General features: G+C 37.4%; 1 protein-coding gene across 1 annotated transcript in view; it reads left to right on the top strand.

Moving 5' to 3' along the window:
* wasf1 (WASP family member 1) overlaps nucleotides 1-17,500 on the top strand; it is a 52,325-nt gene that overhangs the window by 11,679 nt on the left and 23,146 nt on the right. The window contains exons 3-4 of the mRNA XM_056247170.1: nucleotides 9,164-9,317; nucleotides 16,148-16,265. Coding sequence (XP_056103145.1) covers nucleotides 9,164-9,317; nucleotides 16,148-16,265 — 272 coding nt within the window. The remainder of the gene's footprint in view (nucleotides 1-9,163; nucleotides 9,318-16,147; nucleotides 16,266-17,500) is intronic.

Genomic DNA, 17,500 nt, shown 5'->3' with positions numbered 1-17,500 from the left:
GGCTTTGGTTAAAGCAACAAAGCGGCTTGCATACCTGGAAGAAAAGACTGAGGACCTGGAAAACCGCGGTAGGAGGAAAAATATCCGGCTGTTTGGTCTTAAGGAGGGGACTGAGGGTAAGCGCCCTCTATTGGACTTTGTAACCGATATGCTACCCCAGTGGCTAGGCGTTGAACCCGACAGAGTATTCATACTGGAGAGAGCGCACCGCACCCTGGCCTCAGCTGTTCCCAACCAGAACCGAGCCGTCCTTCTCCGCTTTCTTAACTATCAAGATAAAGAATTCGTCCTACGCTCCACGAGACAACGGGACATTACACATGACGGATCCAAACTCGCATTCGTCCAGGATTTTTCAGCGGAAACGATCCGGAGAAGACGGGAGTTCAACGCTGTAAAAAAGTTGTTTGTTGACATGGGAACCTTCCGAGGATTTCACCTCCAACCGTGTAGGCTGAGAGTGCTACACAATGGGAAGATTCAGATGTTTTCCTCCCCACAAGAGGCTGAGGAATTCTACCACAAAACCTCAGCCAAATAGCCTTTACATGACCAGGTTTGAATCGAATTGTTTTCCATACATGGAGAGGGGTGAGTGCTTTACTTAATGTGCAGGAAACAGTCTCATCACCGGGCCTGAGGGCGGCCACTTAAGTCAGGTGGCTCTACAATAGGGAGAAATGTGAACAATTCACGGCAGATACATTGTCAAACGGCAGTGCAAAACTTCTGTTTTATCTTTATTTTATTTTATTTATTTATCTTTTGTGATCACTCACAGTCTCTCTATATAACTTGTGTTTTAAATAATACTATTGGCTGGAACCTTCAATTATTATTATTATTATTATTTTTTTTATTATTATTTTTATTTTTTTATTTTTATATATATATATATATATATACTTGAAAATAACACTGCATATCTTTTATTTTATTTACTTATCTATTCTTTAAATTTCACTTACTTTTTCTTTTACCTTATTTATTTATTATAATTTTTTGATTATTATTATTTATTAATTTTTTCACTTTCTCCCAGTCTGCTCTCCTGCACAGAGATACCGCCTTGTTCTAAACAAAATGTGTGTTGTTGACGGATAACTGTTACTTGCCGGTCAACTTGAGGGTGTTACTTGTTTCAGTTGGGTTGCCTTGTCGTTTGGGGACTAGGCTATGGTTTTGGGGAGGTGGGGAGGTGGGGAGGGGTTGGGTAGAGGGGGGCCCTCATGCTCTACCTATGTTATATTTTTATTTTTTTATTTTTAGTATGTTAGTTTTATACTGTTTCTCCTTTTCCTTTTCCTTTATCATGGTCACACAAAACCAATGTAACAGGCAAAACTCTGTATGTCTAGTACACTTAATGTAATAACGTTCAATGTCAGAGGCCTTGGCCACCCAATTAAACGGAAGAGAGTTCTCACATTCTTAAAAAAGGAAAAAGCAGATATAGCTTTCCTTCAGGAAACTCATTTGTCCAATGAGGAGCATAAAAAACTCAAGAGAGATTGGGTAGGGCAAGTTTATTTCTCTAGCTTCACAAGCAATAAAAGGGGAACGGCAATACTTATTCATAAAAAATTACCTTTCATACTTAAGGAACAACATAGCGACCACGATGGCAGACAAATATTAATTAGGGGGATGTTATATGGACAAGAATTGACATTGCTGAACGTATATGCACCGAACGAAGATAACCCTAAATTCATGATGGATATGATCACCCTATTTAATCAATATAATACAGGCTTTGGAATAGTTGCCGGAGATTTTAATTGTCATATGGATAGTAACTTAGACAAATCTTCAGCCACACTGTCTAACCCCAACGCTTCTAAGACTCTGAGGTTAGCCTCGGCTGACGTGGGCCTGGTTGATATTTGGAGAGAACTTAATCCTACAAGGAAAGACTACACTTTCTATTCGGCTAGACACAAATCATATTCTCGGCTAGATTTATTTTTTTTACCTCAGGATCAGTTGTCATCCATAGTTTCATGCGATATAGGGCCCATTCTTATATCAGACCACTCACCAGTCTACCTGCGCTTAGCCCTCCCCCAGCAAACAATTCAAATCAAACAATGGAGATTTAATGCCTCCCTCCTCACAGATATGGATGCTTGTAATAATATTAGAAAATGGTTAGAGCAGTACAGACAGGATAATGCATCCTCCCCTGTTACTCCGGCAGTGATGTGGGATGCAGCTAAAGCAGTCATTAGGGGTCAGTTGATCTCTTACGCATCTGCAAAAAAAAAATCTATTATTAAACGAACAGAACAACTTAAGAAAGAGTTATTCAACTTGGAACAATGCCATAAACGCTCTCCTACAGAGGAAAACTTAAGAAACCTAAATACAGTCAGAACTAATCTTAATCAAATTCAAACGGAACATATCAAAAAACTTCTATTCTTTACCAAACAGCAATATCATGAGTATGGCAACAAGCCGAGTAGACTTCTAGCCTACCAACTCATAAAAGAACGTGCAGAAAGTACAATAAAGTGTACACGTAATGCGGCAGGTCAGTTGAAATACGATACACAATCAATTAAGTCCTCATTTCTCGATTTTTATACACAGCTCTACGCGTCAGAAAACCCCTCCGCAACAGATATCCACAGTTTTTTGGAAAAAATTTCCCTACCCTCTATCCCAGAGGATGAGAAGGAGCAGTTGAGTGCTCCATTTACCCCAGAGGAGGTGTTACAAGCAATAAAATCAATGTCCTCTGGAAAAACTCCAGGTTTAGACGGATATTCTGTAGAATTCTATAAGGCTTTCTGGGTGCAAATCGAGCCACTTTTCATGCCCATGGTTACTGATTTTTTCGAAAAGGGCGTTCTCCCTGACACTATGAAGACTGCAATAATATCTTTAATACACAAGAAGGACAAGGATGCGGCCGAATGCGCATCTTTTCGCCCAATTTCATTACTTCCAGTTGACTTAAAGATATTATCTAAATTAATTGCACGCAGGCTGGAAGACCTGTTGCCCCAGATTATTAATCCTGATCAGTCCGGTTTTGTGAAGGCGCGCTATGCATCTGACAATATCCGGAGGCTATTAAATATAATCGACCACTCGGCCCTACACGACAGAACAGCCTTACTACTTTCGCTTGACGCAGAAAAAGCGTTTGACAGGGTCGAGTGGTCTTATTTGTTTGCCGTTCTGGAGAAATTTAATCTTGGTAAAAAATGCATCGGGTGGGTCAGAACTATGTATAGCAACCCACAAGCCCAAATATGTATAAATGGTAACCTCACTGAAAAATTCAATTTGTTTAGAGGCTGCCGCCAGGGATGCCCTCTATCTCCATTTCTATTTAATTTGGCAATTGAACCATTCGCAGAAGCCATAAGGGCTAATAAAGAGATAGCTGGTATCAATATCGGGAAAACACAGAACAAAATTTCACTTTATGCTGACGATATAATCCTATACCTAACTAGCCCTGAGCGATCAATCCCAGTAGTATTAGATCTTATTACTAAATTTGGAACAATATCAGGCTATAAAATCAATTTGACAAAATCCAATGCATTATTAATGAACTCGTCAGTCTCTAATAGCCTCAGGGCAATCTCACCGTTTACATGGGCCCAAAATAGTTTTAAATATCTTGGGGTGAATGTGGCTTTAAAACTCAAAGATCTTTACCCCATAAATTATATTCCATTGCTTAAAAAGATTAAGGAGGAATTAGAACATTGGAAAATGCTCCCCATCTCATTTCTTGGACGAATTAATGTAATTAAAATGAATGTTTTGCCCCGTCTTAGTTATTTATTTCAGTCACTGCCCTGTTACTTGGATAAAACATTCTTTAAATCTATAAACAAAATGTTAACCTCTTTCATCTGGAAAAATTCCTTACCAAGAATAGCTTTTAAAACTTTGACAAAATCTAGAGAGAAAGGGGGACTGGCATTACCAGACTTACAGATGTACTATTGGGCAGCCCAGACAAAGGGCCTGATTAGCTGGGTGCAAAAACGTAATAATGCGCACTGGATAGACATAGAAGAAGAACTTTGTACTCCTATATCTACAACCTTGCTACCATTTATTAACAACATAAATGCACTACTTAAAATAACAAAAACATATGTAGTTTACAACACTCTTCGGGCTTGGCAAGATATAAATAAGTTCTGTGGGAATTTTGGTAAAATATCCAGGCTTTCCCCCATATCCTTAAACCCAGATCTGCCACCGTCTATTGGCGGTTCCTTGTTCGCAAAGTGGAGAGGAAATGGCGTACAGCAATTCCAACAATTGTTTGATGGGGATACACTCAAGTCCTTTACTGTTCTAATGTCAGAGTATGGAATTCCGAAACAGGACTTTTATAAATACTTACAAATTCGCCATTTAATAAACACCCTGAAAGGGGAAAAACGCCTGTCTTCAGGGTTAACAGATCTTGAGGAGATTTTGGTAAAGTCAACATCATTAAAAGGAACAATCTCTGTAATTTATAGTGCTCTGTTGGACCGTTACAGCTCTTCCTTGACTCCACTTAGGAATGTATGGCAGAAGGATATGGGACGTGCTTTTGAAGAAGATCAATGGGAAACGATATGTCAGAATGTTTTTTCCTCACTGTCCTGTAATAAAATAATCGAACAAAATTACAAATTCATGCACAGGATGTACCTTACTCCGCTTCGCTTAAGTAAAATGTTTCCTAACTCATCCCCCAGATGTCATCGTTGTAAAACATGTAAAGGGTCAATTATGCATGTTTTTTGGGAATGCAAGAAATTAAAACAGTTCTGGAAGGCGGTACATGATCTAACTGTTAAGATTGTGAAAACCCCGCTGGACATTACACCAACACGATACCTCTTTGGTACAGAATTGGACAAGACACTGGACACCACATGCAGGAAGAGGATTATCATAGTGTCTTATATCGCAAAGAAATGCATCTTGCTCAACTGGAATCAACAAAGACCCCCATCATTCAATCTGTTTAAACAAATCCTCAATGAAACTTTAAGACTGGAACAACGCACATACATCCTAAAAAATAAGGGGGATGCCTTCCGAAGGATATGGGAACCGCTTATGGACCTCTGACACCACCATGTCATGACAGGGTTTGGCATGTTTACATAACATTTACAAAGGATGAACAGTGACCATGGACTGATTTGACCCAATTTGCCGTATTTTATTATCATTACTATTTTATTTCTATATTTTATTTATTTATTTTTATTTTATTTTTATTTTTTGTTGATTTTATTATTATTATTGTCATTATTATTATTATTTCTCTCTCTCTTATGTTAATAAAATGTTAAAACTCAATAAACAGACAATTGAAAAAAAAAAAAAATGTATGTTTTACTTAGAAACATCTAAATTGAAGTGTAATTCTAGTTAAAAGAGACACTTTTGTGTGTGTTTTTGTTATTTAGAAAGCGCGCAGCTCATATTTACATATTTATCTAAACGTCGCTCTCAGCAGCGTGGACGGTAACAGTAAATCGGTATTTATATATATATGTATATTTTAAAGAATGCACTTTAAAAACAACTTTAAATAGTTCAATATTTTCTGAAGATGCAAGTCTGCGGGATTTTTTCAGTTGTTTTATCAAGTCTGAGCAATTAGCACTGGTAAAACTCAACTAGTAAAAGACTCAAACACCACAGATAGGTTATATTCGTAGTATCTTTTCATAAATCTACCAAAACAAATAAAGCATAATTGAAAGACCCTGAACATTGCTCACGGAACAGATCAATTGCATTTGCATTCAAAATGAGCTAATTATCATAAATTACTTTAGCAGTAAGGATCGTCCTTATTGTCTGGCAATAATTGGGACAATTTGACGATTACAATGATGATTATAGCAGCTCTCGGTTCAGCTGCCACTCATATGATTTAATTTCATTTTAATTTCCCATCAACCTCAGTGTCACCAGCTGCCTGTCAGCAAAAGAGAAATAAAGACAAATTAAAGAGTGATGGAAACACACCTGGATATCCTTTGGAGGATATTACGACTTTTGAGATGAAACCTCACTTGAGGTTGTGCTTTACAACAAAAATTAAGTAAAGTAAAAAGTAAAGTAAAATCACATGAAACAGGTTTGAGTGACTTGCTGCTTTTTTTAGAACAATGTCAACAGCAATATAAAAGACATCAATATTAAAAAAATACTTACAATAATAATCACAAACAAGAAAAATGTAGTTACAAATTTCACTTTCCTTGATCCAAAATGCATAATGTTTTCTTACGTTACAGCGCCCCCTATCGCTGTAAATGAACGAGATTTGGCACGTTTGCTCAGACTGTCCTGATGTCCGCTTGCACCATTTTTTGTGAAGTTTGGACTTTCCATTAACAGTTTACAGATCAATTAGTCATTATGGTAGCCTGGTTAAAACCAGAGCATTCTCAGTTGTAACTGGCAAAGCGTCATAGACAAATCATTTCCAGAGGGGCGTCACCAACGGGCGTCGCGGATAGACCTAAACCCAATCAGAGCGATGAAGGAGATGACGTATGCAGAGCGGCGGAGAAACATCTCCGAGTGTTGTTCTTTGCTCGGTTTTTAACTAAAAGGAAACGTTCAAATGGCTTAAAACAGACGCGATCGCTGATTGGAACGAGTGATGTTCGACGGCGGCATCCATCTTTGTAATGTAGGCTACAAAATCTGCTTCAAAATCCCAGCGCTGTCGTCATCGTGTAAAGCCCGCCCCAACGCTTCTGATTGGTGCCTCGATTTCGACGGATTGGAAATGGGCTTGAATGAGCTCTTTGTCAGACTAATGCTTTATGTACACCTAAAGACTTTGAAAAGATTTAGAAAAGACTTTATAAGATTATCAGCTCACATCTAAAGACTTGGGTTCACAGTTTTTAGTCCCAGACTAAAGATTTTACAAACACTGAATCTTGTAGTGACACTATTTACAGGACTACAACTAGATTATTTTAGCTTTTTATTCCCACCAAATTCCTCCCAGCATGCTCAGCAGTGATTTAACAAAAATGGAGGAGAAGCAGCTATAGTTAGCTACTGTATCACATTATGTTGTTTGGTCCAAAATATGTCTGAAGGTAGGCCTACAGTGGTGGTGGTATATAAGATAAGATAGACCTTACATTCCCACAATGGGGAAATTCTCAGTGTTGCAGCAGCACAGTGGATAGTAAAAAAAAAAAATATATAATAATAATGTAAACAATATATACAACAAATAAACAGTGCAGTGATGGCTGCTCAGTGCAGTGATGGTGTTCTGCAGGGGGTGGGAGTCACTGTCCAAATTATGTGATTATCATTATTAAATAATAATAAAAATAATAATAAATTATCATTATTATTAAATTATATAAAGGCAACCATACATCCATGTGAAAAAAATAGGACACCATGAAAGCCTGTCTATTTTTCAACATACGGACATGTAATAACAATTTTAACAATACTGAAGGACCCTAGCCTAGAAATCTAGACGCACCCTAGCGGCAGCAAAAATAATTTTGCAGCAAAGTGTGCATCTTGATGTAGGTCTGGCTTGCCAGGCTAGAAGGACCCAGTGATTTTACTAAACTATTTAAAAATAAGGAAGGCCTTTTTAAGACTCTCTATGAAATGTAATTTTAAAAGAATGCAATTTTTGAGGAGGAATAAATTAGGACACCCCCCATATATTTCCCCCACACTGCTTATGAGTGTGGAAAAGGATTTAAAAAGATATCAAAGGACTTTGACATCAGCCATTCCACCATTTTACCTCACTGAATTAATTTCAACAAAGGGGGGTATCACTAGTTATTAGGGGTCCTAATTTTTTCTTCCATTAAAATAGGCATTTTTATGCATATTTTTTGTTTGATGAGTAAAAAAATATTCATTTATATTGTTTAATTACAATAAATCACTTTCTTTTCCAGGAATGAGAAAACATCAAATTAGACATTTATTAATAAAGAGTTGACTAATGGGATGACAAGCTCGACAGGGCGCTCCTCTTTATCCACGGTCCATTTTCGCCTACTTGGCGCTCGTTGTGTTTCCACGTCCGTCGACATGTTTCTTTGTTGTGACTGATGGCTTCCTGTTTCCTGTTTCCGTTTTTCTGAGAACGATTTTATTGGTTGTTGATTGTTTTACGTCACTATGACTACGCTAGGACTTGCGATAATATCAAACATGTTTGATATGAAAGACTAGAGAAAGACTGGCATAAATCGGGTCGCCGACTGCAGATTATCACCTCACATTTAACAATCGAGACGACGGGAGCGCGCCGAGATTCCAGTAAGATTCCTAAAAACGGCCGGCCTTTAGTCTGGGACTGTGAAAATCCTTTGGTGAACGCCCGGCATAACTTTCAGAGCAAATCTAAATTTGCCGGAAGTTGTCTGGGTTTTCCCAGGCTATCATTATGGGTCACATTTAAAACATGTTGGCTCGAACCTGCCAAGCAATGACATAAATTTCAAATTTTAATAATAAATAATTAACATCCAATAATAAATTAGAACCATCTCTTGATATTACATGGTATACTTGTTGGACCAATGGCTAAACGGGTTTGAAAAAGTGAAAACTCAAAGTGAAAAAAAATGTTTAATTGGGAAAATATAAAGATTCTGTGGTTCTTGAGGCTGTTGTGGATATTTTTGTTGATTTTACCCGATCTATATCTGCTATATTTACACTTAAAATGCATTTATCGAATTCAAACCAAAACCAAACCAAAAAATTCAGTCCAAATGCAAACATGATGGAGTATTCAGAAGGGTTTAGACTGTGGTTCTGGAGATGAACTATTCTTCTCTTCTGTAGAGCTGCTTCACAGTTTAAATTAAATAATTCATAATTAATGAATTTTACAACATTAACCTCTTTATACTGTGAAGCTGCTTTGAAACAATCAGTATTGTACGTGGAGCTATAGACACAAATGTGACTTGACTTGAGACCGATTGGCTATTGGCACTGCTTTATTTACTTTTAAAATGCATAAATCATAAGTGCAATCTTCACGAGAAAGGATACAAATGCAGTCCAAAGATGGATCAGTTAATTGAGTTACACTGACCTCCTGATGTGTAGATGTCAGGCACTGCGTGATGTGTGTGTGTGTGTGTGTGTGTTTCAGTGTCTCTTCAGGACATCACGATGAGGAAGGCTTTCCGCAGCTCCACTATCCAGGACCAGCAGCTGTTTGAGCGTCAGTCTCTGCCCGTCCCGATGCAGGAGACGTACGAGCTGTGCGAACAGCCTCCGCCGCTGAACATCCTCACGCCCTACAGGTCAGAAACACACTCACAACTCTCGAAAATAGTGATGTAACTTATGACACTGCACAGATAAAACATTGTCAAAGTAATTCCGGTTGACATGGAAACGCGGAATTGATAAATAATTCTGTATTTTACATATTTAAGGCCAGACAAGTAATTTGTTGAGGTCAATTTGTAAAGAAAGACACGCCTGCGCACATATATAATCACACGCGCATACCTATAGACTAAACACGATACGCATGTGCGCGTGTTTTTGAAGTTTGCGCAGAGATAACCTTTTTTTCTAAATTTTACAAGGCTTGCACCTTCGAACCTGTTTCAAGGTTTGCGTTCTCGAGCCTCAAACACTGTTGTGCGAGTGAGCGGCCGGATCGCATTAAAGTGTAAATTGCAGGTTAACCACCACAACCAATTAATGTGTAAATTAAAGTGCTCAATGTGTATATATGTAAAAATGTCTGTCTTAAAATGCGTTAAAATAACATTTATTGGGGTTTCTTCAACGGTAGCATGTTTTTTACCGTAACTGGGTGATGACGTCATAAGAGGGAGCGCGGGCGGTAATGCACTCACTCTGTGTGTGCCGGTTGAGGGAGAATAAAACGATTCGCGGGACTCCCGCAAACTAGAAATATCTATGAATAAAACATAAAAACGAATACATTTGTATTCATCTGTTGCAGAAAAGCAATAAGAACAACTAAAACAAAATAGAAACGGTTTACAGGCAGAGTTTCTATTTCTAACATGTCTGCAGCGTTGAGCGATGTAGCCAATCACAGACATATGTTGATTTCTTGAACGCAATAATGGCCAATCAGAAGCATTTACGATAGACTTCCCTCACCGCTCAAAATGGACTTTTTGTTCAGTGCTGAATTCTGTATGCTGGCAAATCCTTAAATTATAACAAACATAGTGTATATATTATGAAAGATTCATTGATAATAACAGAGATGTGTGAGATCGCGATGAACTGATGTCAGCTTTTTAGGAATTATTATGGGAGCGCACATTGCGCGCAGTCATGCCAATGCACGCAGTAGCCCGCTTGCTTTTATGTTATAACAGTGATCAGGAGCATGTATGCTCATGTGTATGGTGGCGACACGTAGGCTAACTTGAAAGTATTTGGAGGTACAGAAAAAAAGTCTTTTTCCGGGCGGGAGCGGGACAAAACATAAATGTTGCGGGCGGGAGAAAGTAGTTGAGAACGTCAGTTATAACGACCCACGTATTAAAAAATAGTCGGGTTTAAACCGGACTCATAATTACAGTTAATGTGCCGGGCAGGGCCGAACCGGGCTCAGACACAGCGGGCTCGGGTAGGGTCTTGCTTGATTTTTTTTGGGCCCGATCTAAGCTCTACCTCGGGTAAGTTATGCTAACACTTACAGGCACGAATCAGCCATTTGTCCTTGGGGAACTTGTGGAGCCTCTCCCCCGTTTTTGATGTATTCGTACGTCCCGCACAAACACAATAGTTAACCATTTTTGCTAGCTAGGTCTCCAATATGACGTAACTCCAGGGCTGGAGCATAGACAGTAAAAGCTTGGAGTCCCTGTTATGACGTCACGCCCAGCCTAGTGGAAGGGAGGGGGCGTGCTTAAAACCACTGTAAAACGCACCAACTTTTAATATTATATTCAGCATTTTGGTATAAAAAACATAAAAAAACAATGGTGGGCGGTTCTTATCTTTATGTTTAGTAAGCACATTGCATTATCTTCGTGAAAAATTTTACCTGCAATTTACACTTTAAGCAGGGTTTTCTACTAGAACGGTGTCGTGTTAGCGGCCCCTGAGTTAATAACTAATGATCTTTACAACGGAAGTGAATCAATCACAACTAACTTTATCTGGACAATAACTTTATTCTAGAGCTGCTGGAAAGCCTAAACAATCTGTTACTGTAATCTCCTGTTATCACTGTAAAGCTGCTTTGAAACAATCTATATTGTTAAAGGCGCTGTATAAATGAAGGTATAGACTTGAAGCTTCAAAGCTCATATCGAGTTCACAGTGCAATTCCTCATGAAGCTCGTGCCGGAGCGCGTGTTGTTTTCAGAGAAACACGTGATCAGCGAAAAACGAAGCCTCACTTTCTGTCCAGTCACTGAATGCTTCACTTTGCGTGTCGGGATGTTTGAACCCAGACCACTACTCTACAGGGTTTTGGAAGTTGAAGTCCATTTACTTTTTATTTATTTATAAATAAGCCTATAGCCTATGTTACATGATCATATATTCTGCCATATAAACCATAAAACAATTAAACCAACATTTACTTGCATCAAGCAACTCCTTTGGTTCGTATTAATATAATTATAGCGGCTACTCAATCCAATGATGATACCGCTGAGAGACTAAGACAGGGACTTTATGCACTTGTGACGCATAAATAAAACATCGATGAGGCAAATGATCTTTTACTAGCAATTCTTTATTGCTGGCTGATGTTTCTTGATAGTACAAAGTTTAGTGGTCAACAAAGAATACATCGCCCCTGCTCACCTAACTTAATCAGTGAACAGGTGACTAATATTCACATTCCCACGTAATCCCGTGACCCGCCACCAGGATCACGTGACAATCAAAAACATTAACTCTTTCATGTCTACTACAATAATTGTCACATTTCATTTATTGTCACACCTTAATATGTGAATTATATGATCAGAAAACGGAACATTTAGCGTTGTCAGGCTTTTATTTGTGCTTAATAGATCAAACACCGGGTTTACGGCTGCTATAAACTTGACCTGCCACAAGATGGCGCTGTTTTCGACACTATTAATACTTCGAATCTTTTCCAACAATCAGGGGAAAGCCTCAGTGCTTCATGAGGCTTCATTTGCCCATTTCTACTCTAAAAAATGCAGGGTTGTTTTAACCCAAATTTGGGTCAAAGATGCACAAACCTAACCGTTGTTACGTGAGGTGGAGCAGAGAAGTACTCACAACGAGCAATAACTGGAGAAGGAAGACTTTAATTATCAAACACAGCGGTACACTGAGAAACACTGCCAAACACTAACATCAACCGACAAAGACAGAGGAAGAACACAGGGAATATATACATGGCAAACAAGGGGAGCTAACGAGACTAATTAACAAGACACAGCTGAACTAATGCACTAATGAGGATGGGGATCACGGGAACAAGGAGTGGCGGGAAACTGAATACAACGAACACAAAAGGAAGTCCAGAAACAGACAGACATAACAACCATTGGGTTAAAAATTAATTTTAATTAAAAAATTTAACACAAATGCTGGGTTTATCCTTATTTGACCCAAATTTGGGTTGAAACAACCCAGCATTTTTTAGTGTATTCAACAAATAATCCACCTGAGACTGGCCAGTTATTAGACTTACATTCTATACACTGTTAGAAATGTAAATAAACTTTGAATATTACGAATATTGTTAGTTCTTTTTGCTTTGGATAAAAACATCTGCTAAATGCATTCTTTCGGTTTACCAAGCGTTGTTTGTTTTCTTTTTATTTATTTAAATCCAGATAATTGATTAACAAAACATCGATTGAAATTAAGGTACAAATTATAAAAATAAACTTGTGAAGTGGTCAAAAATCGTCTCTGTCCTTCTCCGTATCTCCCGACATATTGTATTCAATCCATTTCCTCGCCCTTTATGACGTATCCCATTATCGATATTTTCTTTCTTAATTAACAGATTAAATTAAAACAAAACGTAAACAAACAATATCATAAAATTGTAACAAATACATGAAACCAAATAAATGTAATAGTTAAATGGCTACAACATGCATAAATATAAGACAAAGATTATTGAAGTACGCTTTACAAGAAAATATTTTCTTACGTTCTAGCGCCCCCTATCGCCGTAAACGAATGAGATTTGGCACGTTTGCTCAGACTGTCCTGATGTCCACTTGCACCAATTTTTGTGTAGTTCTGACATTGCATTAAGAATTTACAGGTCAGTTAGTCATTATGGGCCACATTCAAAACATGTTGGCTTGAATCTGAGATAAATCAAAATTGTTCTATTTTAATAGTAAATAATGGGGAAAAAGACACATTTTTATCAGGACCAATCTCTCAATGCTACATGCTAAACTTCATGCACATCAGACCAACGGCCTTTGGATAAACAAGATTTACAAGAAAATACTATTTCAGATTCAAGATTTCATGTTTAATTCAATTGTCGGTTCTTTAATTATTTGTGAAATTTACTAGAAAGTCTATATTTTTCAAAGTAAATCATATACCAAATATTTTTCAAACCGCAGTGAAATTAAATGGACATCATCAAATACCTCGCAGATGTTCCTCACAGGTGGAAATCTTAAAGTCTTAAACTTCTTGAGACACCAAAGTCTGCAAAAAAGTCTCAGTACGAACGATGTGAGCTGCTTCATATTAATTGTATAGCTCTATTCTCTCACTGAATGATGAGGACTAGTGACTCATTTGTGTCCGTTTTTGTTTCTCCTGAGGACTTTTAATTGATATTTACAGCTGAAACTCTATTCTTGAGTCCCTTGAGCAATGAAAGAGAGGTAACGTCTCCGTCTTTGCCTTCGTTCATGACGTTCTGCCACTGTTTGCTCATGTGCGTCACACAGACAGTGTTTCTGGGATTAATGCTCATTACTGCAGGCTGGAACATTTATTTTCAGAGCTGCGTAATAATATGCAGGAGCTTTTTTCTCTCCGTCTCTTCACGCGTTTGCTCATTACTTTTCATTATTTCATTAGACATCATCAGCACAGATGTTTCCTCTCCTGTTGAACCATTGTCTTCTACTCTTACACTCCTGCTAAAAATGCTACAAAAGACATCTGTTAAAGAACGAATTCCTCAACTGTGGTTTCGTGTTTGTATTCAATCCTCAGGTTATATTCAACAGAAGCAAATGCAAATTACAAAAAATATCAGTCATACATTTGCAAGAGGAAAATTCACACAATAGTTACATGTGTACTACCATTCACTAGTTGGTTAATGTTTTTAATAGATGCATTTTATTTGATCAAAAATACAGTAAAATTGTGAAATATATCTATGTGAATATACAGTAAAGTGTAATTTATTCCTGTGATCAAAGCTGAATTTTCAGCATCATTACTCCAGTCTTCAGTGTCACATGATCCTTCAGAAATCACTCTAATATGATGATCTGATGCTCAAGAAACATTTATGATTATCATCAGTGTTGAAAACAGTCATTTTTGTGATACTTTTTCTGGATTCTTTGATGAATAGAAAGTTCAAAAGAACAGCATGTATTCGAAATAGAATCTTTTGTAACATTATAAAAATCTTTACTGTCACTTTTGATCAGTTGAAAAATCCTCGCGGAATAAAATTATTAAATTCTTTCCAAAAACAAACAAGAATACTGACCCCAAAATGTTGAACATTGGGGACGGTTCATTTCAAATCAGCCGATAGAATCCTGGACTAAAGCATCGTTACGACTAGTTTATGAAATTGTACTTTCCTAAGTTTGCATTTCTATGTAAGACTCTAAAGCTTGAGTGCTAGCGCATGTGACCGCCTGTCGGGAGAGTCGGGAGGTGTTAATTGCTTCATTTGTGCTGTATTGTTTTCTTTGTTCTTTTTGTCTTTTGCTCATTTGGCATTTTGATCAGCAAATTCAAATTAAAGGAGTGAGAACGAGAAAGAACGTGTGATGAAGGAGAAAGCGACTGTGAGAAACAGAGGAGGTGTAATATCACCCGTTCACACATTTCACAGCTCTCGTGTTCAGACTCCAAATCCTGATCAAATCATCATTATAAGGGGCTGGAATACTGATAACTGATATATATATATATATATATAACATCCCCAGTTATCAGTATTAATACTGAACATAAATACTGAACACTGCCAAAAGACAGAAACATATTGATATTAATTTGATTAATTAATAATATATATATATATATATATATATATAAATAATTGATTAATCAAATTAATATCAATATTTTTTATATTATCAGTTGTTCAATAAAAAAACAACAACAACATTGACACCAAAAATGTGTCAAGCAAGAAATTATATAAAATAAAGGGTAAAACATAAAACTATGTTGCATGTTTAACTCAATGAGTGACATTCAATTACCATCATGACATTTTTTTAAATATTGTATATAATTATTTCTATGTTACATACATAAATCAGTGAGTGATGTCCAATTATCATCATAAAAAAGAATATTATATAATATAAAAAATACATAATATACATAATTATTTCTGTTGCAAGATTAAATCAGCGAGTGACGCTGAATTATAATCATGAAAAAAATTATATTATATAATAATATCATACATAATTATTTCTATGTTGCATCATGTTTAAATCACAGAGTGACGTTGAAGTATAATTATGGAAAAAATATATTATATTATATTAATAATATTATACATAATTATTTCTTTGTTGCATGTTTAAATAAGCGAGTGGTGTCATAATAAATATATATATATACACACACACACAGTGTATAGATAGATAGATAGATAGATATAAACGCACTATTTTTATTTCAATTCAATCTTGTATGAAAATGGCATACATATGGACAGTCCAATCAAAGGGGAGATTTTTAAAATTGTCTGAAATTATGGTTTAATTTATTACATTGAAAGTGGAAAGTGAAGTCAAGTGCATTGCATTGTGGGATACAGCATTAGTATTCTCTTCACTGCACATTTCTGGTCATGTGTGTATTTATACACACTGTGTTCTGCATACTGCTTTAGCTCAATAGCAGTAGTAGAGTGTCATAACACTGAACACACCTGACCTGTGTCCGCCTCTAGGGATGATGGGAAGGAGGGTCTGAAGTTCTACACCAACCCGTCGTACTTCTTCGACCTGTGGAGAGAGAAAATGCTTCAGGACACAGAAGACAAGAGGAAAGAGAGGCGGAAACAGAAGGTAAAAGGGGCGGGGCAGTGTGAGAGGGGCGTGGTCTATATGCAAATGAGACAACCAGAAGGGGTGTGGTGTGTGAGGGGATCGACCACTGAAATACAACATCATACTTTAGACTTTATGGGTTTAGTTCAATCATTTTTCACTCACACATACGCAAACACACACTTATAAACACACACACACACACACACACACTCACACTCACACACACACACACACACACACACACACACACACACACACACACACGCCCACATACACACACACACACACACACTCCCACACACACGCCCACATACACACACACACACACACACACACGCCCACAAACACACACACACACACACACAGAATGAGATTAGCTGATGTCTAGAGCGCTGTAGTTTCTTCCCGTCGTTCATTCATATTAAGTGTGTAAATGGAGTGGAAGTGGGATTGGCTGCATTCGATCAGACAGGACTAGATTACATTAGTCCAGTGAGTGAGTGATGTCTGGAAAACTGCTGAAAGTGCACATCAGCTCACACACACACACACACACACACACACTCCAGACACGTGCTGGAGACAGTAGCGGCTCCTAGCCATTAATTGAGGTCGGGCAGATTCTGGGTCTTAGCGCTAGTTTATGATAAACATTGTAAGCTTTATATCCTAAACACATTAGACACACTTCTGGCAGATTCCTAATGTCCTTGCGTTATTCAGCCTGAGGGTGGCGCTCTAATGATGATTGACATACTTTATTACACACAACAAACCTTAGAATTGCCTTTATGTATTTATTGCGTCCGAAAGTTGTTTTAGAATGTTGCAAGTTAAGAATCCCAGTGAGGAAAACAACGTCATGTCTATTCTCACAAAACACAACAGAACCACTGTATATAAAAGCTATTCACATGAGCACGTTTAACCCTCTGGGGACCAAGAACGCGCCCGCGCGTTTTGCTGTTTTTTTTTCACATAGCAGCAACATAGACTTAAAATACTCCGTCATTTATGGTCATATAAATAAAATCAATACATGATTATAAACTATAGAGGGTCTTCTTTTTTTGTGTACACTCACATTAACATCAAAACCTTGTGTTTTTTTAAAAATAAATCAAATAAACAGGGTGCGCTTTCAGCTCACTCTGTCTCCGCAAAAATCTTTCTGAAACATGTCTGGAAAATGAACGGAAACTCCGCTAATACTTATCACACAAACATGAAACATACGTCTAAAGAACGCT

This window comes from Rhinichthys klamathensis, unplaced genomic scaffold (assembly GCF_029890125.1).
Source record: "Rhinichthys klamathensis goyatoka isolate OS25496 unplaced genomic scaffold, OSU_Roscu_1.1 h1tg000043l_1, whole genome shotgun sequence".
Taxonomy (NCBI): Eukaryota; Metazoa; Chordata; class Actinopteri; order Cypriniformes; family Leuciscidae; genus Rhinichthys; species Rhinichthys klamathensis.
This window is presented reverse-complemented; position numbering and strand designations above follow the sequence as displayed.